General features: G+C 45.5%; 1 protein-coding gene across 4 annotated transcripts in view; it reads right to left on the bottom strand.

Annotated features, from left to right (window-relative positions):
- TJP2 (tight junction protein 2) overlaps window positions 1–12,564 on the bottom strand; it is a gene marked incomplete at both ends in the record, with an annotated part of 93,110 nt that extends 80,546 nt beyond the window's left edge. For all 4 annotated transcript variants that reach the window (XM_080708536.1, XM_080708538.1, XM_080708541.1 and 1 more), the window contains one exon: window positions 12,505–12,564. In XM_080708536.1, coding sequence (XP_080564662.1) covers window positions 12,505–12,564 — 60 coding nt within the window. The remainder of the gene's footprint in view (window positions 1–12,504) is intronic.
- Between the last annotated feature and the right edge of the window lie 15,002 nt (window positions 12,565–27,566).

The raw sequence follows: 27,566 nt of genomic DNA, 5'->3' as shown, positions 1-27,566 counted from the left end.
CCTAGATCTGTTTTATTTTTTATTGGGAAATAGTCTTGCTTAGTTGCTAAGAGCCTTACTACATTGCTGAGGTTGGTTTCGAACCTATGATCCTCTTGTCTCAGCTTCCCAAGTACTGGAATTACATGTGTGCACCACCATGCCTGGCTAGGATTTTTAAGTATTTAAAGCAATACATTATAGCTCATATTTTATAAAACAAGCTCAAAATAGTTGGGACAGACATTGTTGCCAATGGTGAATTTAATACTATGTGTTTTTCACCACAATTTTTTAAAAAATTCCTGAGTTTTGACAACAAAAAACTAAAACATAAAAAAACAAGCATCATTTGACTCTATTTGATATTTAAATATAAACTTAAAACTGTATGTAAACTATGCTTTAATAAAATGCCATAAGAACGGTAACATAGACTATGTTTTGCTATGGGTAAGGAGCTTTCTCTAGAAAACAGACTTTAGATGCCAAAGTTTCTCTGGGAAAAATTCCTCTGTGGGAAACATTTCAGGCAAAATTTTCTAGCCCCTTGCAACAGGAAGAGGTCGAGCTATAGAAAGGGCCCTATAGTGAAGCAATTAAGGTGACCAATCAGAGGGTATGGAATAGGGGAGGATGGAGCCTCTTTAAAACTCAGGAGGTACATAAACAAATGTATCAAAGTTAATCACCAAACAAGCATGGGATCGAAGGAGGGGGAGGGAACAGGATGGGGGCTGGATGAGGGCTAATTGGATGATGTGTGCTTGTATATCCTCTCAAGTCTTGTATTCCAATGTGATATATGATTACAATGCACCAATAAAAATAAATTTAAAAATTTTTTCTAGCCCCTTTAAGTTTTACTTAAAACTTTAGAATTACTCCCTAGATTCATCTGCCATATTGCATGTAAGCAGGGAGGTATACTGCATATTTATTTCTCCCAGGTCTTTGACTAAAATTTCTTTTAGGCTGGGCATGGTAGCATAGGCCTGTAATCCCAGTACTTGGGATGCTGAGATGGGAGGATCACAGGCTGGAGCTCAGCCTCAGCAATGTAGCCAGGCTCTCAGCAACCTAGCAAGACCCTGTCTCGAAACCAAAAATAAGCCAGAAGTGGTGGCTCACGCTTGTAATCCCAGCATTTGGGAGGCTGGGACAGGAGGATCGCAGGTTCATGGCCAGCCTCAGCTACTTAGTGAGGCTCTCAGTGAGACCCTGTTTCAAAATAAAGAATAAGCCGGGCGTGGTGGCGCACGCTTGTAATCCCCGCGCTTGGGAGACTGAGACAGGAGGATCGCACGGGTTCGAACCCAGCCTCAGCTACTTAGTGAGGCTCTCGGCAACTTAGTGAGACCCTGTTTCCAAATAAAATATAAAAAATAGGTCTGGGAGTATAGACCGGAGGTAGAAAGCCTCTGGGTTCCACTCCCAGTACCACCAAAAAAATAAAAAATTTAAAAAAATTAAAAATAAGCCAGGTGTGGTGGCTCACGCTTGTAATCCTAGCATTTGGGAGGCTGAGACTGGAGGATCACAGTTCATGGACAGCCTCAGCTATTTAATGAGGCCCTTTGCAACTCAGTGAGACCCTGTTTCAAAATAAAGAAAAAAAAATAGGGCTGGGGGTGTAGCTCGGAGGTAAAATGCCCCTTGGGTTTCATCCCCAGATCCGCAAAAAAAAAAAAAAAAAAAAAAAAAAGAATAACATAGGACCGAGGGTGTAGCTCAGAGGTAGAATGCCCCTGGATTCCATCCCCAGTACCACAGAAAGAAAGGAAGGAAGGAAGGAAGGAAGGAAGGAAGGAAGGAAGGAAGGAAGGAAATAAGAAATAGGGCTGGAGCCGGGCATGGTGGCACATGCTTGTAATCCCAGTACTTGGGAGCCTCAGCTACTTAGTGAGGTCCTTTGCAACTCAGTGAGATCCTATTTCAAAATAAAGAATAAAAATTAAGGCTGGGGGTATAGACTGGGGGTAGAATGCCCCTGGGTTCAATCCCTAGTACCACAATAAATAAATAAATAAATAAATAGCCTGGGATGTAGCTTGGAGGTAGAGCACCCTGGGTTCAATCCTCAGCAGGGCAAATGTAAATAAACTGGGTGCAGCCTGGGCAACTTAGTGAGACTCTGTGTCAAAATAAAATTTTAAAAGGTGGAGAGAAGAGACACTGGGGATGTAGCTCAGAGGTAGCGCACTTGCCGAGCATGTTTCAGACCCCGGGTTCCATTCTCAGTACTTCAGTAGGAAACAAAAAAAGTGTGTGTGTGTGTGTGTGTGTGTGTGTGTGTGTGTGTGTGTGTTTTACAAAATAAAATTTGCACTTAGGCTCTACTAAGAGAGATGGCCACTGAAAACATCAAGAGGAACCCGGGGCCTCTTCATTTCGGTGTGCCACTTTTAGACACTAAGGATAACACCAGGAGGAAAAGCACAAATGTTTTTCAGTTCCATTTCTGGAATATTTCAACGGTTGTCTAAGATGCCACAAATCTCTCTCCCCTCTTAAAACTCACCCAGACACTAAACAGACCAGCCCAGGAAGGCAAAGTGCGGGGCTGAAGTTCCCTGAGCCTCGGGTCAGGCTGAAACTTGCTGAGGATGACGTAGGGGCTTCCTCAGGAGGCAGAGCAGAGCCTGCAGGAGGCTCCCCACTCCAAACCTGCCCCTCCTCCCATTCAGGAAACGCAGGCCTTGGGGAGCAGGGCTCGCTGGAGGCTCCCAATATGCAGCTTTCAGTAGAAAGGGAAGAGGAAGAAGAACCGTTCTCAAGAAACACCTCAGATGGCTGTGGTGCCAGCCAGGGCTAGAGCTGAGGAAGGGAATCCAAGTATGCGCTGTGCTAGTGCATTATTTAAGCTGCAACTGAATAATAGATCTCTCTGGTCAGTTAGAGAGTTAAACAACCACTAGCCACTCTGGGGTTCCCAATGTCTTAAAAAATGCTTCTCAGAGAACCCATTGGATCCCTTTTCAAAAGGAAAAACAAAGACAAAAAAAAGTTGAAGGTGCAAAGAAACACTCTAAGAACAACAGAAATTATCTAGAAAATTCTCCAGCCTTCACATCAAGCCCTTGGGATACTCTGCGTCCTAAGCACCATGAAGGACTTTGGAGACCATCAAATGTAACTAAGAAACTGAGAACTGAGGCCAGGTGCTGTGGTACAAGCCTGCAATCCCAGCACTTGGGAGGCTGAGGCAGGAGGATCACAGGCTGAAGGCTGGCCCTGGCAACTTAGTGAGACGCTGTTTCAAATTAAAAAACGATAAGCCGGGCATAGTGGTGCACGCTTGTTATCCCAGCATTCAGGAGGCTGAGACCTGAGGATCGTGGTTCGTGGACAGCCTCATCTACTTAGTGAGGAGCTCTGCAACTTAGTGAGACCCCGTTGCAAAATACAGAATAAAAAATAGGGCAGGGGGTGTAACTTGGAGGTTGAATGGCCCCTGAGTTCCATCCCCAGACCCACATAAATAAATAAATAAATTTTAAAAGTTAAAAAAGATAAACAGGACAGGGTGGTGTAGCTAAGACGTAGAATGCCCCTGGGCAAAAGTTTCATTACCAAAAAAAAAAAAAAAAAAAAGGAAGAGAAGGAAGAGAGGGGGAGGCCGAGAAAGGGGAAAGAAAGGGAAGGAAAAGAAGTCTCAAAAAAAAAAAAAAAGAAGTCTCAGAAGTAAATTTTTATGGCATCATAAAAAAAGACACATATTTGGAAGCAGCTCAGGAAGGCAAATTTTACTTTTTGCACAAAGGGATCCTGCCACCGTTAAAGTCAGGTGTGCAAGAACAACGCAGAGGAAACTTGCTGGGTGCTTTATTTTCAGGGGGCTTCAGTGCTGTGCGCCTATTGGTAAAACCGTAGCCTCACACTCTACGCCATTGGCTGGAGGGGATGCGGGGAGGGGGTGGCACTCACAAGTTCCGGGAAATGCCATCCTCACAAATATACAAGCAGGCATAAAATTACACAGTGGCAGTTTTACAAAACGGAGGCCAAGTCAAGCTATTCCTTTGACAGAAAAGATCTAATTATTTCTCATAGAAAAAAGGAAAGTTTATGAGACTCAGCTAAAGTCACCTAGGAGCTAAATTACTGACATCACCCATGCTGCAAAAAATGGTCTGGACACAAGCCTACCATTTGGGGGGTAGAAATTCTCCTCGCCCACTACCGTCCACTCACTTCATAAATGTAAGGCATTTACTCTTCACGTAGGCTGTGAGTCACACTGACTCATGCCACAGACTCCTCCAAATCTAGTCCACTAAAGACTTGGTGAGCGTGTGCGGTGCTCGGCAAGGGCTCCCCAAGGTGACTCAGACCTGGGAGGGGCTCTGGGCTGGGGAGAAGTGATGGGTGGCAGGAGGCAGTAAGGGCAGGGGTAACACTGCCAGGTGCACGCTCACCTAGCCCAGGGAGAGCGCACCTGACTGGCCCGGAGGAAGCAAGGCTTCTGAAACTGATGTCATCAGGAAGTTCCTCCTGCGTGATTCATTATTTTCAAAAACAGAGATGATTATTTTTGCTAATTAATTCTCTCAAATAATTTCATTTGCCTTTGTCAGATATATTTAGGACGGGGGGGGGGGAATGTTTACCTCTGGGACACAGCATCATCTCCTTTCCCCTATGGAACTCCACCCACCCACAAGCTCAGGTGTGAGCTGTCCATGTAAGGCAAGACACTCAACTTACCACTTGTAACCCTCCCTTTAATACTGATAATGAATGGCTCTCAGCAAAAGGAAACAAACAGCTACATTTGGAACATTGTTTCCTCTTTGGAAAGGCAGAGGTCTTGGAAGTTACGTTTCCTGGAATGGCTAATTCCTACTGGTGACCAGAAACTATTATTCAACTTCAACACCAGGAACAAATCTAGTATCTGTGACAGTCTTACAACGTCATCAAAGCTGGCAAAGTCACGTGTGGGAGGGCACACTTGTAACCCCAATATTTGGGAGGGTGAGACAAGATGATCACAGGTTCAAAACCAGCCTCGGCAACTTAATGAGGCTATTAGCACCCGAGGAAGACCCAGTTTCTGATGTGGGGTCCCTCCCCAACGTAAGGTCAGAGGGAACAGGAGGCGGAACCCCGGGAGCCAGAAGAGGAGATATGGTGAGACTCTAGGTGCTTTGAGACTCCAAACATCGCGAGACAACAGATGTCATGAGAGAATCAGCATGTCTATAAAACATCGGTGCCTCAGATCCGCCACGTGACTCAGCCCCGATCGGGACTATGCACAACTCTCCAGATGCATGGCCCTTTGGTCCTTCCCCCATGGCCAGCTGACTCCCCAGAGGGTACTGGGGTTGGGGCCGAATAGAGCAGCGGTCTCTGATAACCTGGTTGGTGTTTTTACCTCCCTACTAAACTCCCTAATTCTATTTTCATCCTTTCAGTTTCCAAATAAAAAATAAAACTGGTCTGGGAGTATAGCTCAGAGGTAGAATACCTCTGTGTTCAATTCCCAGTACCACCCCCCCCCAAAAAAAAAAAACCCAGCAAAAATCTAACTGGATTTTAATCATCTATTTATTACAGCCTAGTAACTGTTATCCACCAGCAGGAACAACTATCCCAATCATTCTCTTCTGCAATGGAGTGTACACAATCCCTCCGATGCCTCAGGCTTCTCACTCACTCTTTACGCCTATACTTACATAGGGCGCCTATAAAATGAGGCGTGCTATAATTACAATTCCCACACGTGGTGCCATTTTTCTCCCTGTGTATTTTATATGGATGATTAAAGTCTACAACAGAAAGAATCATACCATATTAACTAATTCTTAAGAATGAATATATATAATATATATATATTCACACATATCTGTGAATATTTAGTAAACATCTCTACTCAAGGACATGACATAAGATCTTGGCCATAATCAATGGTATGATCTAAAATTTTTTGGTCAGATCACCTTCCACTTTTTTTTTTTTTTTTTTTTTTTTTTGGTGGTACTGGGGATTGAACCCAGAGGCATTCTACCTCTGAGCTATACCTCCATACCTATTTTATTCTTTATTTTGAAACAGGTTTCACTAAGTTGCAGAAGGCCTCACAAGTTGCTGAGGCTGGCCTGTGATCTTCCTGTCTCAGCCTCCCAAGTACTGGGATTACAAACATGCGCCACCATGCCTGGCTAAAAACATAAATATTTTATTCACAGGTGATGGGAGTGTAGCTTGGTGGTAGAGCCCATGCTTAACATATTCCAGGATTCAATCCCAGCAACCTCCTCCCAATAAAAAAGAAGAAATAGATTCATAGAGGATCCATGAAGACTATGCTTTCTCCACCACTACTGCTCTCATACAGTATAGGAGGAGGAAAGGAAGCCAAGTAGAAACCATATCCATGGATACTGGAGTTAGGCTAAATGTTAGCCTGAAAGTTAAAGCAAACATGCACTGTTACCTTCCAGGGTCCTCCAGGTCTGTAACATACCAGCCTCCAACAAAGAGGGAAGGGGCATCCATTATGTTTGTAAAGTTAAAGGCCTGATTTAGCTTTAACCACCTAGCAGGCACATAAACAATTACCTACGCTGATTTAAAATGACTAAAGTAGAAGTCACTGATTGAAGGCTTAGACTGTCTCATAAATGGTATGTGTATGCACACAATGAGAGATTTTAGTGATTAAAACAGTGCTTCTCCCCCCCACCTTTTTTGGTACCAGGAACTGAACCCAGAGGAATTCTACCTCCGAACTACACCCTAGTTGTTTGTTTGGTTTTTTTTTAATCTTGAAACAGGATCTCTCTATGCTGATGAGAGTCTAAGTTACTGAGACTGGCCTTGACCCTGCAGTCCTCCTTAGCCTCAGCCTCCCAAGTACTTAGATTACAGGCAGGCATCACCACACCTGGCTAAAACACTATTTCCTAGTCTTGTTTTTTTTTTTTTTGGGGGGGGGGGATGGAACCCAAGGACATTCTACCTCTGAGCAACACCCCCAGCCCAATTTTTTATTCTTTATTTTGAAGCAGGGTCTTACTGAGTTGCAAAGGGCCTCACTAAGTAGTAGCTGAGGCTGTCTGCGAACCACAATCCTCCCATCTCGGCCTCCCAAATGCTGGGATCACAAGCGTGCACCACCATACCCAGCTTTCCTGGTCTTGTTTTATTCACCTGCCATCAGTGTGCACAGAAATTGCTTAGCTTTTTGGGTCAAAGCAGAATTGTTTTCTACTTCAAGACTTTAAGCTCCTGGGATGATCTTTGTTAAAGCTGCTTTTACATATCAACATAAGATTCATCAAAAAAAAAAAAAGAGCTTTATCTCACACCCGGCATCTCCACACTTTATATTTTTTCTTAAAATAAACTTACCCTTCTACTTAATACTTATTGTGGCCTTGTTCTATGGCCACTGTATGGTTTTCACTCCTGACATAACAATATTCATGCATAAAACTTGAAAGATAGAATATGTCCCTCCCAGCAGAACCTGGAAGTCTGTTTATACAATACTTTGGAAAGTTGTGGAGGACAGCAAACAAGATAGAGAAAATGTTTAACTGGTCCAATGCTTGGGGGAGTATGTGAGTCCTTAGCATCTCTTTTGAGTTCACAGGTTATCCACGATGATGAAGGCTGGGTACAAGTCAGGATGATGAAGACCCTGATACCTTTACAAAGTAGAATAGGGTACTCAGGAGCTTGAAGAAGTAGGACAGCACGTTTGAAGCCTCAGAAACTTCATGAGATCCTCTCAAAAGAAAAGAGAAAAGAGAAAAACACCCGGACGTGGTGCCACACCCTTGTAATCCCAGCATTTGGGAGGATGAAATAGGAAGACTGCGGTTGGCAGCCAGCCTCAACCACTTAGTGAGGCCCTTTGCAACAAAGTGATGTACCGGTATTGGGAATGGCCTAGGAAGATTTGAGAAAGCTATGATTATTAATATATTTCAAAATTGGGTGAAGGGCAAATCTGTGCAAGAACTTGGTTTCTGCCTAAAAGCAGGCATCTATTCCAATATAAATTAACCTAGCTAAAATCAATTAACCAGTCAACAGGAGAGGAGAACTAGGCCTGTCTCTAAAGACAGATCTTAGTTGAGGAGAACTAGGCCTTTATCTAAAGACAGATCTACACGTTTGGATAAGCTAGCTAAGATAATAGGAGGGGGTTGACCTTCATGAAAGGAGAGACCCTGCCATACCTTGTTGGGGGAGGTACCTTACAGGGTAAGGGGAGGTACCCAGAATTATGTAAACAAGATGGAGGTCATGGGTATAAAAGGCCGAGTCCATGTGTAAGCCCTTTGGTGTATTCGAGTCACCCCCCCATGCCATTTTGGCATGGGGCTATATTTCTATCTCCTGTATTTCTATATTTCTAATAAACTTCTTTAAATCCTCGGCAACTGTCCAAGCTATGCATATTTATTCTTAGCTTAGGACAAGAACCCGCGGGGTTTTTTTCTGGTTTTGGTCATTTTGGATTTTGTTATGGGTTGGGGGAAAGTGTGTCCGGGACCCTTAACAAGGTCTCACTAAGTTGCTGAGAGCCTCACTAAGTAGCTGAGGCTGACATCGAACCTGTGTGATCCTCCTGTCTCAGCCTCCCAAGCGCGGGGATTACAAGCATGCGCCACCATGCCTGGCCAAAATAAAATAATTTTTTAAAAAAAGTAATCCCCTGGCTGGAGATGTAGCTTAGCGGCAGAGCAACCCTGGGTTTACTCCCCAGCACTGAGGGGAAACAGAATAATTAAATTGTGGATTACCATTCCCCAAACCCATGCAGACCTCCCCAGGCTCCAGCGGTCTGTTGCCAAATCCTAAGACCTGCCTGTCCTAATCAAATAGAAAAAATCGGAACGGGCATTTTCCAGCTCAGAACTTTCACACAACAGCCTTTCACCCAACAATGCAGGCAGCATACAAGCGCAGCTGGTTACTTTCCAACCTACAGTCCACAGTGGGAACTATCTATTGCAATATTAGACATTAGGACCTCGTGCCTTCCCCACTGCTATTATATAGTCTTTATAAAATGTTTAATGGGCTGGGTGTGGTGGCACACGCCTATAATCCCAGTATTTGGGAAGCTGATACAGGCAGATCACAGCATCATGGCCAGCCTTAACAACTCAGTGAGACCCTGCTTCAAAATAAATAAGAAAGTAGGGCTGGGGCTTTTGCTCAGAGTAGAATGCTTCTAGGTTAAACCCCAGTATTAAGAAAAAAAAAGTTTAATGGTAATTTAGACCTCTTTAAATGTACAAACTAAATGGCCTTCTGCTAAAAAGGGGTCATCACAAAAATTCCTATAGGGATGAAATAGGCCCTAAATCACTTTTGTCTGTTTTTTTTTTTTTTTTTTAAACCTTAACAAAGTTTGTGTAAGTGGTGATATGTTTAGCTCACCAGAAAAGAGGTTAAATCTGACATGAGTCTACACTTCTGGTCCTGACCCTAGGACACAGGGTTGACAGACTCAGTAAAACACCTGGGACAATCATTAACTTCCCGCACCACAATGGTGCAAACATACCCTCAGGCACTGCCGCATCCCAAATCCAACACCAGCCAGGTGGGTCCAAGGCCATCCTGACCAGCAATTATTGATCCTTGATTATTGCTTTCAGTCCAATCAATAATGCATTTCATTGGTAGTCAGTTCTCAATCTAAATAAATTAACCTGTAGCCACAACTGCTTAATGGAATTAGTTTTAGCGATTAGGCAAGGAATGCCCTAAAGTATGTTGAAAGTTTAGTGGTTACTAACCATTCCTAACTTTTCCCTGCACCACCCCATCCCTGGCCACTCCCCAGCCAAATCTCCATGACTTTTCAAACTACAGAACTACTATTGTACCAGGACTAAGGTGACCTCAAGTGGCCCCACCTAGTTTCAAGAATTTACCAGTGTCCTGAAAAGACAACCTTCTGAGGAAAGAAGACCTTGCTAAACTCAACAGTTAATGGCAGGGATTTGGGCTAACTTGTATTCAGATATATGCCGAAAGTCCCTATACTCTCACTAAGATAAATGGTTGGCTGTGACCTTTTGTTAATGTGCAAAGAACTAGATCAAAAGTTAAATAAATGTAGGCAGAAATCATTGCAAACACAATTCCCCAGAGGGTGATGTAAAAAATCCATTTGGTCATAAGCCTAATGCATGCCTCAAAAATAGTAATATTTACTGTGTGGGGGTTGGAGTGGAATGTTTACTGGGAAACTGGTTTACTTGTTTGTTGGGGAAAGTCAAGCCATTTAGAATTTCTGACTCTCTCCCCACTTTCAAGAGAGTGCACAACCCCTTGTCCTCTTCTGAGGTTTTTCTTTGGCAACTACCTGGCACCTGTACATCTACATCTCACCTCCCTTATCAACTCAAAACTCTGCTCTTAAACCCATTTAAAGAGTTTTCTGCACCTGCTTTGGTTCCCATGACTATCTCCACCACCCGCTCGGTGCCAGTGTTTTCTGTCACCTTCCAGTCCCGATTCAGCCCGGTGCGCCGGACCCATTACTAACCCCATTTTCTTCTGTGGCTTCCATTGAGAGGTATCTGTTCAAATTCCCTTTCTTCCTAGCAAGAATCTCCGATGGGCGTGCACTGAGGACAATTCCACCCTTTGTTGTATTTCTGAATTGCAGAACATGAGTCTGTATTACAGTTCCCTCCCTCAGCCCCAAGAATCCCAACTGAGGGATATTAGAGTCTAAAACAGTGTAACATGTGTAGGTCCACCAGACTCTTCTAGGCAGAATTCCAATGTTATTCAACTTTGTATCCCCTCACAGTAACTACCAGTAAGTAGGTTCTCATTAAGTATCAGCCTAGTCCTGCAGGAAAAGTTGCAGTAGTGGGCTGGGGCGCAAAAGATCATTGCACCACCCTGTAATCCCAGACACCTGAGAGGCTGAGGCAGGCAGATGCTGAGTTAGAGCCAGCCTGGGCAATTCAGCCAGACCCCCGTCTCAAAGTAAAATAAAAAATGGTTGAGGATGTAGTTCAGTGGTAGAGCACCCAAGGATTTATCTCCAATACCATTAAGGAAAGAAAACAAAACAAAACAAAAAAAGTTGCACCGGCATTTCAGAGCAAAAAATATTCTTTATCAATCTTTGGCAGTTGCTCTAAAGACTCTCAAGAAACATCTCAAAGTTTCCTTGGTAAACCGCCCCCACCACCACCATCTTCACACACAGGAGAAGCTAGGAGTCTGTCTGTCTGCCTGCCTGCCTGCCTGCCTTCCTTTCCTAGTGGTATGGGGGATTAAACCCAGGGGTGCTCTACCACTGAGCTACACCCCTAGTCTTTTTTTATTTTTTATTTTGAAACTCACTAAATCACTGTGCACTGGTCTTGAACCTGAGACCTCCAAGTCTTGGCCTTCCAAGTACTGGGACGAGAGGCATGTGCCACTGGCCCAGTCCATATTCCTCAATGACACTCTTTGGACTGCATTATTAGCATATTTCCCCAGCAAGACTGTGGCATAAGCATACACCACTTACCCGTCTCTGTTTCCCCACACTGGAGTGAGGCTGGTCATGAAAACTTGTTAATATCCTTTTACTTAGGCAGGATACTAAAAGACATCCTGCTACACTCACAATGTCTAACTCCTTATTTCTCACTTTAAACGCTCTTTCCCAGGTGTATTTATTTGATGGGCCTTACTAACTGCTTCTCCCCAAAAACAAGTCACCTACTGTCCCAGGAACAACGGGGTCAAGCGTGGCCTTGTGTGCCCTGAGCAGCCCGGGCGCAGACCACCGAGGGCGCTGAAGAAAGGCCCTCCTTCCCGGCCGCAGGGATTCCCGGCGGGAAGGGAGGGCGCAGTTGCAGTTTCTACGAGGGGGATGACTCTCCGCTGGGAACTTCAGGGAAACCACAACCACGATTACTCAAGCCAGACAGCTGCCAGGGAAGCAGCCCTGCCGGGGAGCTGAAGCGAAAATAGAGGTGGGAGGCTGTGTCCCATTACTCAAGCCCTGGCGTATTCGCTCCCGAGTTCACCCGCGCTTCCAGAACGCGAACGCCCTGGAGTCGAAATCCCCGATTATTTATAACTTCCACTACTGTGTGAACGCGAAAACTTGACAGACGAAGGTATAAAATAAAAGAGCCGGCGACAGGTAGTATAAAACCAGAGCGGGGAGCGCTCATCACTCCTGCCTGTGGCTTCTTCCAAAGCCCCATCTCCATACGCTACTGAAAATAACTTTTACTTGTAAGGCAGAGGCAGCTAGCCGAAAAGGAAGAGGAGGATCGGGGCGCCCGCGAGCCTCTCCCGTACGCTCGCCACTTGTAACTCTGCACTAAGCCGAGCGCGCCTGCAAACGGAGACGCAGGGAGACGGCCCACGACACTTCTACTTGGGACCCCGTCTGAACCCCAAGTGACCACGGGCTGTACCGGACCCAGGGGTCCTCGGCCCCGGCCGGCGGGGTCCACCCTTCCCCGCCGGGGCGCGTCCCAGCCCCCTGGGGGCCGCAGGGCGAGCCCCGGGCGCCCGAGCCCCACTCACGCGCAGCCAGCCGGCCAGCTCCCGCCGCGGGGCGAAGCCGCGGTCCCCGCGCACCGGCATCTCGCGCATCCCGCTGGGCGCCGCGCAGGGCCCCGCTCCGCGTCCCGGCCGCCGCGCAGTGCCGGGACCCGGGGCCGATCGCGGGGACCCACCCCTTTGTCCCTCCTCCCGCGGCGCGAAGGCCCGCCCCCCCGCCCGGGAAACCCTCGGACGGGCCGCACCACCCCCGCGCCGGCGGGGGAGGCTCCGCCAGGCCCCGAAGCTGGGGGGCCGGGGGGCCTGGGGGTGGGCTGGAGGGGCCGGAGGGCGGGCACACACACGCCCCCCAGCCCGAGCGCCCCGCCCGCCGCGCCCCCGCCGGCCCGATGGTTCGCTCCGCGGCGCGCCCGGGAGCTGCGGACAGAGGGCTGGGAGCCGCCGGGATGCGCTGCGCTCGGCGCGGCTCCGGGCTCCCCTGGAGTTCATGATGACCTCCTCTAGGGGCACTTTATGGAGAGGATTGCCGGGCCTCGCAAGCCTTCAGTTCTTTTCCGAAGGGAAGATTGGGGAACACCCCCCCCCCAGCTTTTCGTCTGGTTGGAGGCCCGCCAACACACGCTCAGCAGTCCCCCAAATTTCTCAGCTCCACAGCCGCTCACCCGAATCCCGAAGGTATAAGATGTTCATATTAAATATTGAAACAGGGCTTTTCAGGACAGTGTAGGCCAGGTTACCGCTTGGGCTCAGGGCCAACAACTCCAATAAAGAGATTGAAATCAGCTTATAAAAGACTACAAATAGCAGGTCACAAAGACTTATCCGGCAGGATTCATCTAATTCAACTCGGTATGTTTATTCTGTTCGGAGTCCCCTGTGTGCAAAGCATGGTGCAATTTAAATAAAAGTGCCTACTGTAGGGGCATTATTTGGAGAATCAAAACAGGTACACTAATTAAACATATACTGTGGGATTTGAAATCTAAAGAAACACGTTGGGTTTCTTTAGAAGGGTGTTGCCCACGACACCCTTCCCTGCTGCCCTTCTCTTAAGTTGGAAATCAAAACTCTGTCTAGGAGTAGAAGGTAAAAGGTAAAAGGTCTGGTTGGCTCCCCTCCTGACAAATCCCAGATGCCCAGCTTGCTCTCTGAAAAGTTGCTTCACTTCCTGAATAATCAAAACAAGTTTGGCGGTTTATGTGGAAAAACAAGTCCGGCAGATGCTCCTCTGAGAGTGCTGGGCTTCTGGCCTCCTCTGGAGCAGTTAAAGGCTCTGAATGAAATGGGCCATGCCCCACTGAGACCCTCTGCTTGGTTTTTGTTTGTTTGTTGTGTGTGTGTGTGTGTGTGTGTGTGTGTGTGTGTGTGTGTGTGTGTGTGTTACTGAGGATGGAACCCAGAGGCATTCTACCTTAGTGTAACATCCCCAGCCCGATTTTATTTCTTATTTGGAAACAAGGTCTCACTAGGTTGATGAGGCTCACTATTTGCTGAGGCTGTGCTCAAACCTACGATCCTCTTGTCTCAGCCTTCCAAGTACTGAGATTACAGGCATATGCCAACATGCCTGGCTCCCTGTTTGTATTCTTTTTTTATATATATTTTAATATTTGTATATTACAATGTTTTTGATTTGTGTGTGCGTGGGTGTGTGTGTGGGTGGGTGGGTCTGGGGATGAAACCCAGGGGCATTCGACCTCCAAGCTACACCCCCTGCCCTATTTTTTATTCTTTATTTTGAAACCGGGTCTCACTGAGTTGCAGAGGGCCTCACTAAGTAGCTGAGGCTGTCCAGGAACCAAGATCCTCTGGTCTCAGTCTCCCAAATGCTGGGATTACAAGCATGTGCCACCAGCCCGGCTTTGTATTCTTGATATGAGGATGTTACTCTCCTGATCTAAGCATCTATTTTAAAAATATTTCCCCAATTAGGTGGTGCTGACTTACGGTAATAATGATAACACCTGTGAACTTGTCACTCCTTGGTGATATGAGCTTATTGCACTAGCATTAAAAAAAAAAAGCCAGACAGGGAGGAGCATGTTTATAAACCCAGTACTTGAGAGGCTGAGACAGGAGGATCACAGGCTGCAGCCAGCCTCAGCTACTTAGTGAGGTCCTCCACAACTTAGCGAGACCCTGTTTCAAAATAAAGAATTAAACCGGGCATGGTGGTGCACACTTGTAATCCCAGCATTAGAGAGGCTGAAACTGGAGAAGTGCAGTTCGCAGAGGGTCTCAGCTACTTAGGGAGGCCCTTTGTAACTCAGTGAGACCCTGTTTCAAAATAAAAAGACTGAAAAAAATAGGGCTGGGGGTGTAGCTAAAAAATAGGGCTGGTGGTATAGTTCAGAGGGAGAATGCCCCTGGGTTCAATCCCCAGTACCACCAAAAAAAAATATCCAGAATGTAGCAATTACATCTGCTGAACATACACTCTTCCATAGCTCTCAGGTTGAGCTGTCCAATGCCATGACCATTTGCTGGTATTTATACTTCAACTTAAATCAACTAAAATTAAAGGAATGAAAAATTCGGCTTCTCAGTCATACTAATCACTTTTTTTTCTCTTTTTGTGGTACAAGGGATAGAACCCAGGGGTGTTATACGGCTGACCAACACCTCAAGCCCTATTTTATTGTTTAGTTTACAACAGAGTCTCACTAAGTTGCAGAGGGCCTCACTAATTTGCTGAGGCCGGGCTCAAACCTGCTGTGATCCTCCTGTCTCTGCTCCCAAGTATTGGTATTACAGGCCTGCACCTCCACAATGCTCAACAGCCCCTGGAGGGCTGCGGGTGTGACTCAGTGGTAGAACACTAACCAGGCACAAAGCAGACCCTGGATTTGATCCCCATTACTGAAACAAACAAAACAAGCCAGATGTGATGGCACATGCTTATGATCCCAGTACTTGGGAAGCTGAGACAAGAGGATCACAGGTTCAAAGCCAGCCTCAGCACCGGACTTGGTGGCACAAGCTTGTAATCCCAGCATTTGGGAGGCTGAGACCAGAGGATCGTGGTTCTTGGACAGCCTCAGCTACTTAGTGAGGCCCTCTGCAACTTAGTGAAACCCTGTTTCAAAAAAAAAAAAAAAAAGAAGCCGGGCGTGGTGGCGCATGCTTGTAATCCCAGCATTCGGGAGGCTGAGACCTGGAGGATCGCGGTTCGCGGACAGCCTCAGCTACTTAGTGAGGCCCTCTGCAACTCAGTGAGACCCGGTTTCAAAATAAATAATAAAAAATAGGGCAGGGGGTGTAGCTTGGAGGTCAAATGCCCCTGGGTTCCATCCCCAGACCCACAAAAAAAAAAAAAAAAAAAAAAGAATTAAGCCAGGCGTAGTGACAGCACGCTTTGTAATCCCTGCACTTGAGAGGCTGAGACAGGAGGATCACGCAGGTTCAAAGCCAGCCTCAGCTGGCTTAAGAGATCCTGTTTCCAAATAAAATATAAAATAGGTCTGGGAGTATAGCCTGGAGATAGAAAGCCCCTGGGTTCCATCCCCAGTACCACTAAATAAATAAATAAATAAATATAAAGAATTAAGCTGGGCATGGTAGTACACACACGCTTGTAATACCAGTGCTTGGGAGGCTGAGACAGGAGGATCGCGCAGGTTCAAAGCCAGCCTTAGCTACTTAGTGAGGCTCTCAGCAACTTAATGAGACCCTGTTTCAAAATAAAATATAAAATAGGTCTGAGAGTGTAGCCCAGGGGTAGAAAAGCCCCTAGATTCCATTCCATTACCACAAAAAAGAAGAAGAAGAAGAAGAAGAAGAAGAAGAAGAAGAAGAAGAAGAAGAAGAAGAAGAAGAAGAAGAATTATTTAAAAAAACAGGGTTGGGGGTGTACCTCAAAAAAGAAAAAGAAAAAAAAATGCCAGCCTCAGCAAATTAACGAGGCTCTCAGGAACCTAGTGAGACCCTGTTTCCAAATAAGAAAAAAATCAGGCTGGGGGTATAGCTTGGAGGGAGGAATGCCTCTGGGTTCAATCCCTAGTAGGAAAGAAAGAAGAAAGAAAGGGAGGGAAGGAGGGAGGGAGAGAGAGGGAGGGAGGGAGGGAGGGAGGGAGAGAGAGAGAGAGAGAGAGAGAGAGAGAGAGAGAGAGAGAGAGAGAGGTGGGTTAGCTGGCATTTCATACTGCTCTCTCTGTCAGCTTCTTGGAAGATGGATTTGGCCGTTGGGTGTGAGGAGTGTCAGCAAGAATCACGGGTCAGAAAATACTGATTTTTGTGCGAATGCATGTAAGAGATGACGTGGTTAGGCAGGTAGAAAGCGTCAGTCCGACAAATGGGAGCCGGATTGCAGAGAGACTAGGAAGTGCACGTCGGGCTGGTGATGCCTGAGTAGATAAGGACAGACCAGAGGGAAGTGAGTCTCGGGTGACTCTCGGGTTTCTGACTCACTTAGTAGATGACAGTGCCGCGCCTGGACCAGAGAGAGAACTTGGAATGGTAACTATCTTGGGAGGAGCGCGGGGAGGGTGATGACTTTACCTCCAGACTGATACTCGAGGGCCACGGGCCACCCAGGTGGAGAAGTTCAGTAACTTACCAAATATTTATCATGTGTCTGCTATATGAGGCAGTAATAAATATTTGGCTAGAGAGATCTGGGGCTCACTATTGTACCATCAAAACCAAAATCCTGGGACAGGAGAATTGCAAGTTCACAGCCCGGCTCAGCTACTTACTTAGTAAGACGCTCTGCAAATTTGTGAGACCCTGTTTCAAAATATAGAAAAAAGAAAAAAAAGGAGAACTGGAAGAGTATCTCAGAGGTAGAATACTCCTGAGTTCCTTCCCAGTCTACAAAAAAAAAAAAAAAAAAAAAAACAAGTCAAGCCAGGCATGGTGGCGCGCACTTGAAATTCCAGTGCTTGCTTGGGAGGCTAAGACAGGAGGATGGCAGGTTCCAGGACAGCCTCAGCAAGTAGTGGTAGTGAGACCTCACCAACCTAGCAAGACCCTGTTTCCAAATAAAAATAAACATAGAGAAAAATAGGGCCGGGGGGGGGGGGGGTGTCTAACTTGGAGATAGAATGCCCCTGCCCCTGAGTTCAATCCCCAGCATCACACACACACACATACACACACACACACACACACACACACACACACACAACTACCACCTGGTCAAGCTGAGTGTGGTGACACTGCCTGTGATCCTAGTATTCCAGAGTCTGAGGCAGGAGGATCACAGGTTTGCCATCAGCCTCAGCTACTTACTGAGGTCCTCCATAACATAATGAGACTCTCTTTCAAAATAAAGAATAAAAAATAGGGCTGGGGGTGTAGCTCAGAGGTAGAATGGTAGAATGTCCCTGGATTCAATGCTCAGTAATGTGCGCGCGTACACACACACACACACACACACACACACACACACACACACACACAGTTCACAGGGTTACTGAGTAATTGAATCACCTTGTACCCTGACAGCCTGAAGAGTAGACTGGAATAAAGGCACACCCCTTCAGTAAACATTTCTTAAATGCCTAGCCTGTCCCTGGGGTAAATGTAGAGAGTGTGGAACAGGAAGCCCACTCCTGTGACGGAGAGCAGGACACAAACGCTACTAGAATTGCTCCAGTCCTGGGATGATAAAAGGCAGAAGCAGTAGCTAAAACCCTTCCCCAGGGACCTGACACAGGAGAAGCCCGCATCCCTGGCCTTCCAGGGGCCACCGCCTCTCCTGGCACCTCCCCTCCTGGCTTTCAAAAGCTGCCGCAGCAGCCCATCTTGTTCACAGCCACCACGTTCCTAGCTCCTCGGCCCCTGGAGCAGCACCCAGAGGTGGCAAGTGAGCCCTGCTCACTCCTGCACACTTTCACAATGTGCTAAAGTACTCGTCTTTGATGCCTGTTTTCTTTTCTTTTCTTTTCTTTTTCCTTTTTTGAGAGTGAGGGAGTAACTGGCTATCCAGTGTTCCAAAGCCTTAATTGCTAACTGGAGAGCTGCTTACTTAAATATGGAACTTCTAAGCCAGGCGTGGTGGCGCATGCTTGTAATCCCAGCACTTGGGAGGCTGAGAGAGAAGGATCTCAGTTTGTGGCCAGCCTCAGCTACTTAGTGAGGCCCTCTGCAACTCACTGAGACCCTGTTTCAAAATAAAAATAAAAATAGGGCTGGGGTATAGCTTGGAAGTAGAATGCCCCTGGGTTCCATCCCCAGTACGGAAAGAAAGAAAGAAAGAAAGAAAGAAAGAAAGAAAGAAAGAAAGAAAGAAAGAAAGAAAGAAAGAAAGAAAGAAGGAACTTCTAGTATAATACATTTCTGCCCCACTTTGACCCAAGTAGAAAAATTGACTTTTTTATTTTATTTGCAGGGCTGCGGATCTAAGTAGAGCCTCGAGAATATATATGGAAGGTACACTCTTCCACTAAGTTACATCCTCAGTCCCTAATAATAGACTTTTTTCGGGGGGGGGGGCGGCTAGATATTGAACTCAAGGGCATTCTACCTCAAGCTACATCTCCAGTCCTGTTTTATTTTTATGTTGAAACAGGGTCTCGCTAAGTTGCTGCAGCCGTCCTTGAATTTACAAACCTTCTGTATCAGCCTCCCAAATATGGAGAGGCCGTGTGTGCCACCATGTCCAGCCTAATAATAGACTTCTGAGTTGAGATGGTTCATTTCAAATCTGTGATGGCTCTAAAAGTGTGATAAAATGTAACAAAGTTACAATTAAAGCTGTTTCAATTATAATAGCCATAGGTTTATAAAGACTGCAAGGAGCCAGGCATGTTGGTACCCTCTTATAATCCCAGTACTTAAGAAGCTAAGACCAGGAGGATTGGAGGTTCAAGGACAGCCTCAGCAAATAGTGACACATATTAACCCAGTAAATCCCTGTTTGAAAATAAAAGTAGCTGGGCATGGTGGCGCACGCTTGCAATCCCAGCGCTCGGGAGGCAGAGACAGGAGGATCGCACAGGTTGGAAGCCAGCCTCAGCTACTTAGTGAGGCGCTCAGCAACTTAGTGAGATCCTATTTCCAAATAAAATATAAAATAGGTCTGGGAGTATAGCCCGGAGGTAGAAAAGCCCCTGGGTTCCACCCCCAGTACCACAAAAAAAAAAAAAAAAAAGAAAATTAAAGCTGAAGCTTTAATTCCCAAAGCAGTGGGATTTGGAGGCAAGGTCTTTGGAATATAATCAAGTTTAGATTAGATCATAGGCCATTATGAACACCGATCTACAAGGCAGGCAAGCCCAAGCCAGCAAGTCAGCTCTCCCCAAGAATAGAACCTACCAGCACCTCAATCATGGACCTGCCAGTTTCTAGAACTGTGAGAAAGAAATGGGTGTGGTTCGAGCCCCCTAAAGTCTGCTGTTTTTGCGAGGCAGCCCGAGCTGGCTGCGACGGCCTGCGTGCGCTCCGTGGGCTCCGTGGGCTGGGCTGCCCGAGTCACACTGGCCTTCCCGTGTGGCCGCAGCTCCTGAGACCCTACCACGCTCATTCACCTCTGAGATGCCATGGTGGAGCTTTTCTGCCCGGGCCACAGAGCCGTCTCCAGCTCTTTCTACCTAAAGTATGAGGAAGCAATGCCCTCAGCAGACAGAGGGACTAGCTGGGTGCGGGTCAAGTTTTCAAGCAGGGATGTGACGTCCAGTAGTGTGTTTTGTGCTGGGTGTGGGTCACATTTTCAAGCAAGGATGTGGCAAAAAGTCGTTTGCTTTCCTTGCCAGAAAGCAAGCTTTTGAGAGAGCGCAGCGCAGAACTACGAATGGTGAGGGGCAGGGGACCATCCAGTTAGGGCAAGGGAAGCCCAGAGGAGCGTTGATAGGAAGGAAGAGTGGCTGTGAGAGCAAAGGAGCCTATTGTCATGTCTCTCGCTCTTCAACTTCATTGCTATTATTAGTAGTAATGCATGGGTGTTATTACTACAACGAGAAGCTAGTGTCAAAGTAGTCAGACTTAAAGAGACAATAAATTCTCCATGGATGCTGCCTTTCTAAGCACCCTCTCTTCTACCTGTTGGTAGCAAAATCACAAACCACAGCATCCTCTCCCTGGTCAAGGAACTTAACTAACAGCCAAGTGCGGTGCTGTACACTTGTAATCTCAGTACTTGAGAGGCTGAGACAGGATGATCACAGGCTCAAAGCCAGCCTTGGCAACTTAGTGAGGCTCTCAGCCACCTAGTGAGACCGTTTCCAAATAAGATATAAAATCAAGCTGGAGCCAGGTATGGTGGCACACCCTTATAATCCCAGCATTCAGGAGGTGGAGACAGGAGAATCGAGGTTCACAACAGCCTCAGCCACTTAGTGAGGTCCTTCACAACTCAGTAAGACCCTGTTTCAAAAATAAAATGACTAAGAAAATAGGGCTGGGGGTATAGCTTGGAGGTAGAATGCCCCTGGGTTCCATCCCCAGTATCACACAAAAAAAAAAAAAAAAAAAAAAAAATTAAACTGGGTGTGGCTTGGAGGTGTAATGCCTCTGAGTGCAATCTCCAGTACCAAAAAAAAGAGGATGGTGATAACTGCCTTAAAGTTGGCATCAAATTAGCTGTGCAATTCAGCTGTGCCTGGATGGATTCAGCATCTGAAGAGGCCCTAGACTGATGCTGGGAGACCTCTAGATTGCAAAGACAAGCCCATGATTTAGACTGAGCTGGGGACTGTAGGCTTTTCGGGGATTTCCTGAGCTGGCCCGGGTGCACTAGGGCTGGCAGGCAAGAGGTTAAGGTGCTACCCAGCCTCATCAACAAGGGGCTGTGGCAGAACCTAATCCAGCCCTAGTTCTGGGAACCATCTTTTGGAGTGCTCTGCAATGCGGAAGAACTCTTCCTCCCTGGCAGGATGCCCTGGGTCCTCACAGGCATTGTGTTCTGCCTTCCCACAGCTTTGATTATCTCACTGCTGTTTACATTGCGGAGTATATGAAAACCGCGCGTGTTCTCTCTTCAGGAATGGATGTCATCTGTAAACCCTCTGTTAAAATAAACAGCACAGCTGGACGTGGTGGCGCACGCTTGTAATCCCAGCATTTGGGAGGCTGAGACAGGAGGATCGCAGTTTGCAGACAGCTTCAGCTACTTTGTGAGGCCCTTTGCAACTCAGTGAGACCCTGTTTCAAAATAAAGAATAAAAAATAGAGCTGGGGGTGTTGCTTACAGGTAGAATGCCCCTGGGTTCCATCCCCAGTACTTAAAAAAAAAAAATATATATATATATATATATATATCAGAAACCCTGATAAACAATGCTTGATTAAATGCATAGTATATGCCGAAGACCTTTTATGCACTACTGAAACCACTGAATATAGATCCCTGGTGACTGTACATTGGGCATTACTACCTCTGCTCTATAGGTAAAGAAACTGCTTCAGGGAGGGAAGGCCGCTTGTCCAAGGTCATCCTCAAGCTGAGACAGTTGTGTACAGAATCCAAAACCAGCTCTGTTGGGCTCAAAGCCCTTTCTGTCTACTGCACTCACTACCCCCACTGCAGAAAGACAGTGCAGAGAGTGACAGGAGACGTGAAGTTTTGTCCTTATAATTATTGTTTTCTTATTACCTCTTTTTTTTTTTTTTTTTTTTGGCAGTACTGGAGATTGAACCCAAGGGCATTCTACCTCTGAGCTACACCTCCAGCCCTATTTTTTATCTTGAAACAGGGTCTCACTAAGTTGAAGAGGGCCTCGCTAAGTAGCTGGGGCTGGCTGTGAACCTGCGATCTTCCTGTCTCAGCCTCCCGGGGACTGGGATCACGGACTGTGTGCCACCACATCTAGATGAACTCTTTTTAATAGAACTCATACAACTTTTTACTGACACAACACATTGATTTTCATCCAAACAATACTGGGAGTCAAGTTTGTGAAGTTATTATTATGCAATATTTATTTATTTGTTTGTTTGTTTGTTTGTTTGTTTATCGAACTCAGGGCATTCTACCTCCGAGCAACACCTTTAGCACTTTTTAATTTTTTATTTTTATTTCGAAATAAGGTCTCACTAAGTTGCTGAGGGCCTCACAAAGTTGAGGCTGACCTCAAACTTGCAATCCTCCTGCCTCAACCTTCTGAGTAGCTGGGATTACAGGTATGCACCACTGTATCCTGCATAATTATTTAATATATTTTTAAAATAATTGTTTATTTGCTTAAGCCATACAGTAGATCATGAAAACTGCCACTAAAATATCACCATCCAGAGCCAGCTACTGTTAGTAACCAGACGAGCCCTTTTCAGGTATCTCTGAATAGATAAATATGTAAATATTGCATGCAACTCTATATACCTGTTGTAAACCAGACATGCTTCTTTGCAACTTATTTTTTTATCCAAGAATTTTTTTTTCTTTTGCGATACTGGGGGTGGAACCCAGGAGCATTCTACCTTAGAACTACACCCCCAGCCCGATTTCTTATTCTTTGTTTTGAAACAGGGTCTCCCTGAGTTGCAAGGGCCTCACTAAGTAGCTGAGGCTGCCCGTGACCTCAGATCCTCCTGTCTCAGCCTCCTGAATGCTGGTATTCCAAGCATGAGCCACCACACCCAGCTTATCCAAGAGTATTACTTGAGGGCTAAAATTATTGGGAATGTAGCACACAAAAACTAAAATTTTTTTTTGGTGTGTGTGTGTGTGGTACTGGGGATGAAACCCAGGGGCATTCTACCCCTAAGCGACGTGCCCAGCCCTATTTTTTTATTCTTTTATTCTTTATATGGAAAGAGCGTTTCACTGAGTTGCAGAGGGCCTCACTAAGTAGCCGAGGTTGTCCGCAAACCGCAATCCTCCTGTCTCAGCCTCCCAAATGCTGGGATTACAAGTGTGCGCCACCACGCCTGGCTGCTAGTCTATTTTTTAAAGTAATATAAATCCACACCATCATATTTCTAGTGCCACACTATTTGATTTATGTGAATAAACCATAATTGGCTTGATAAGTACTTGATTAGTTAAAATTATTTTAAAAACTGATACAGAAGGCAAAAAAATTCAGGTGGATGAAACTCCTAAAATTTATTTTAATATAGACAAGAAAACAAGTAGCCTGTAAGACTCAAGCAAAATTCTTAAACTGTAGCAGGGCATAGTGGCACATGCTTGTAATTTCAGTATTTGGGAGGCTGAGACTGGAAGATCACAGGCTCACAGTCAGCCTCAGCTACTCAGTGAGGTCCTCTGCAACTTAGTGAAACCCTGTTTCAAAATAAAGATTTAGCCGGGGGTGGTGGCTCACGTTTGTAATCCCCCCCTTGGGAGGCGTAGACAGGAGGATGGAAGCCAGCCTTGCTGGCTTAAGAGACCCTGTTTCCAAATAAAAATATAAAAAAAATAGGTGTCTGGGAGTGTAGCCCGGAGGAAGAAGGGTTTCCAAGAACCCCAGTACCACCCTAAATAAATAAATAAATAAATAAATAAATAAATAAATATTTAAAAATAGGGCTGAGAGTTGGGTGTGGCAGCACACACTTGTTGTAATCTCAGCATTTGGGAGGCTGAGACAGGAGGATTGTGGTTCACAGACAGCCTCAACTATTTAGTGAGACCCTTTGCAACTCAGGGAGATACTGTTTCAAAATAAAGAATAAAAATTAGGGCTGGGGGTGTTGCTCGGAGGCTTTTCTACCTTTGGGCTATACTCCCAGACCTACTTTATTTGGAAACAGGGTCTCACTAAGTTGCTGAGAGCCTCACTAAGTAGCTGAGGCTGGCTTTGAACCTGTGCGATCCTCCTGTTTTAGCATCCCAAGCGCTGGGATTACAAGCGTGTGCCACCATGCCCGGCTTTATATTTTATTTTGAAACAGCGTCTTAATAAGTTGCTGAGACTGGCTTTGAATCTGCAATCCTCCTGTCTCAGCTTCTTAAGTACTGGGATTACAAGCATGCACCGCCACACCCAGCTTGTATTTATTTAATATAATATAAATAATATTTAATTTCTAATTAGGGCTATTGATATATAATTACATCATATATATGTAAATATATTTTTTTTTATTTTTTTGGCGGTACTAGGGATGGAACCCAGGGACTCATTTATAATGTTAATAAGGATTTTATAAATGTTAGCACTATAATAAAGCCCAGCTCATGTTATCTCCAGATTGACAGCTCTGTCTCCCTGCATGGATCACCAGCGGTGGTATGTATCCATTATGTCCCATCCTGGCCCCACAGACTCCAGCCCACACTGCAGGTAAAGCACAGGTCCCTGGTGCCCTGCCTCCCTCCATCAGCAAGCGTGACGCCTTCCCCCTGCTGAGCCCCCTGTTCAACTCCAGCCTGGTCTTTGCTTCTATACCATCAGCAGGGAAGTGGCGAGAGAGACATGCAAATACCACCAGCACAGAGTTCCAGATATGGCTCATTATCCCTTTTCTGTCTTGAACTGATATTACCAGGTCCCACCTCTTTCCCTCTGCATCTCATCGTGTGTGTTTTCAAGTGGAGTACATGGTGTGATGGGACCCCTTTCTCTTAGGGTGAGCCTCTGACCCAGGATCTCTCCAGGAGAGCTTTTCTGGCAATGTTCTCAGAGAATAAGGCTGAGGCTATATCACTCCGCATTTCCAGATTTGTAGAGTAAGCAAGAAAGGCTAGCAGGGTGGGAGCCATAAGAATAAAATTGGGTTTGTAGAAGACATGAGGGCCAGATTAAACACGAGAACTAATCTTTCATTCAGTCTCAGGAATGTATGGAACGTTTCCTAGCTCCAAAGATACGCTCTTAAGTTTTTAAAGAAAATCAACCAAGGTTTATTTCCAAGAAATTTAGACCACCTTAAGATATACATTCTAAATAATAAATTTATAATGTATTTATTATTTTTTTTAGCCAATCCCAGCAATAACACTCTATTTTTTACATATCTTCCCTCTTCCTGATCTAGACCTGTCTCTGGCAGAACCATCCCTCGGCTGTTAAATCCTTATGATTTTGGTTGAGTTTAGAGAAAGCATCCTTCTTTCTTGCCATAATTATTTGGCTGAGCAAAAGTCATCAGCAGAGACAAATTTTACTTTAAAATATTCCAAAGCAGCTGGGTATGGTGGCGCACATCTTATAATCCCAGTACTTGGGAGGCTGGCACAAGAGGGTCACAGGTTCGCAGTCAGCCTCAGCAATTTAGCAAGGCCTTCAGCAACTTAGTGAGACCCTGTTTCAAAATAAACAATAAAATAGGGCTGGGGGTATAACTCAGAGGTAAAATGTCCCTGGATTGAATCCCCAGCACCCCCCACACACAATTATACATATATACAATATAAAATATATATTCCAAAGTGTCTTTCAAAGTGTGTTAATGGAATTATTTTAGTAACCAAACTTAAGGTCCAAAGTAAAAATAATCTAAGCTGGGCGTGGTGGCGCACGCTTGTAATCCCCGTGCTTGGGAGGCTGAGACAGGAGGATCGCACAGGTTCGAAGCCAGCCTCAGCTACTTAGTGAGGCTCTCAGCAACTTAGTGAGACGCTGTTTCCAAATAAAATATAAAATAGGTCTGGGAGTATAGCCCAGAGGAAAAAAGCCTCTGGATTCCACCCACAGTACCACACACACAAAAAAAGTAAAAATAATTTTATATATGTGAAATTACTTTGATTTTTTAATATCAATAATTATATTTCAGTATCAACATTAAACAGCAAGTGTGTGTGTGTGTGTGTGTGTGTGTGTGTGTGTGTGTCTGTCTGTCTGTCTGTCTGTCTGTCTGTCTGTGTGCTACTAGGGATTGAACCCAGGGCCAGGCTTTCTACCTCCAAGCTACATCTCCTCAGCGCTGACACGGTGGAGGGCAGAGTGCTGGGGAGGGCACAGTAAGGAAAACAAGTAGAAGCACAGAGAATCCCTTTAAGAAATTTGGGCTATGAAAAATAAAAGAAAGGTGGGGCTCTGGGTCATCTTTTAATGCCTACTTAGGTTCTAGATTCTTTTAAGCACAGAGGAGTATAATTAAAGTCGGGTTTCAGAAACTCGCTTGAGCACTTCTCATCTATGTCCTGTACTTAAGATGCCCAGATGTCGCGGATTTCCAGCGATAGGCAGAAGGCCAACACTCTTGTCTTGATTTCATGAGTAAAGCATCCACTCTGATTTTGGTTTGGAAAACATGTTTGAAGCCAGGCATGGTGGCATACTCCTATAATCTCGGTACTTGGGAGACTGAGATAGGAAGATCACAGATTCAAGGCTAGCACACTATCAATTAGAGAGATCCTATCTCAAAAATAAAAAATAAAACAGGGCCAGAGATGTAGCTCAGTGGTAGACTGTCCCTGAGTTCAACCTCTAGTAACACACCCCAAACATATTTGACTCTAACCAAAGCACCAGAAAGTCACTACGAATCTAAGAATAAAGGGTGTGTGTGTGTGTGTGTGTGTGTGTGTGTGTGTGTGTGTGTGTGTGTGTTTTACTGGAGTTTGAACCCAGAGACATTCTACCTTCGATCTATAACCCCAGCCCTTTTTTAAATTTTTGGTTTTGAAACAGGGTCTCACTACGTTGCTGAGAGTCTTACTAAATTGCTAAGGCTAGTCTTGCACCTGCAATCCTCCTATCTCAGCCTCTCAAATACAGGGATTGAAGGCACCACCACACCTGGCTCTCTTATTTTTATTTTTCTTAAATGGTACATCAATTTCTCCTGATGATAAAAGTTTGCTTGAATTCCTAAAATATCAAACTCTTTTTAGGTTTAATATTTGAAATGCTTTTTTTTAATTTTTTTTATTTTTAGCAGTACTGAGGGTGGAACCCAGGGGCTTTTCTACCTCCGGGCTCTACTCCCAGACCTATTTTATACTTTATTTGGAAACAGGGTCTCACCAAGTTGCTGAGAGCTCGCTCAGTAGCTGAGGCTGGCTTCAAACCTGTGCGATCCTCCTGTCTCAGCCTCCCAAGCGCGGGGATTAGAAGCGTGCGCCACCACGCCCGGCCTATTCTTTCATTTTAAATACTTAGGAAAATAAAAGTTACGTAATTGTCGACAGCACTACTTGTCTGAAGTTTCCGTGGCTGGATAGTCGTTAATTTGCTTAAACCCCCAAATGCTGAAACAATCCAAGAAAACGTGTAAGTACGTACAAGTAGATCCAAATGTGAGAGCTGACA

The sequence above is a fragment of the Muscardinus avellanarius genome (genome assembly GCF_963383645.1).
Source record: "Muscardinus avellanarius genome assembly, chromosome: 13".
In the NCBI taxonomy this organism is placed as follows: domain Eukaryota; kingdom Metazoa; phylum Chordata; class Mammalia; order Rodentia; family Gliridae; genus Muscardinus; species Muscardinus avellanarius.
This window is presented reverse-complemented; position numbering and strand designations above follow the sequence as displayed.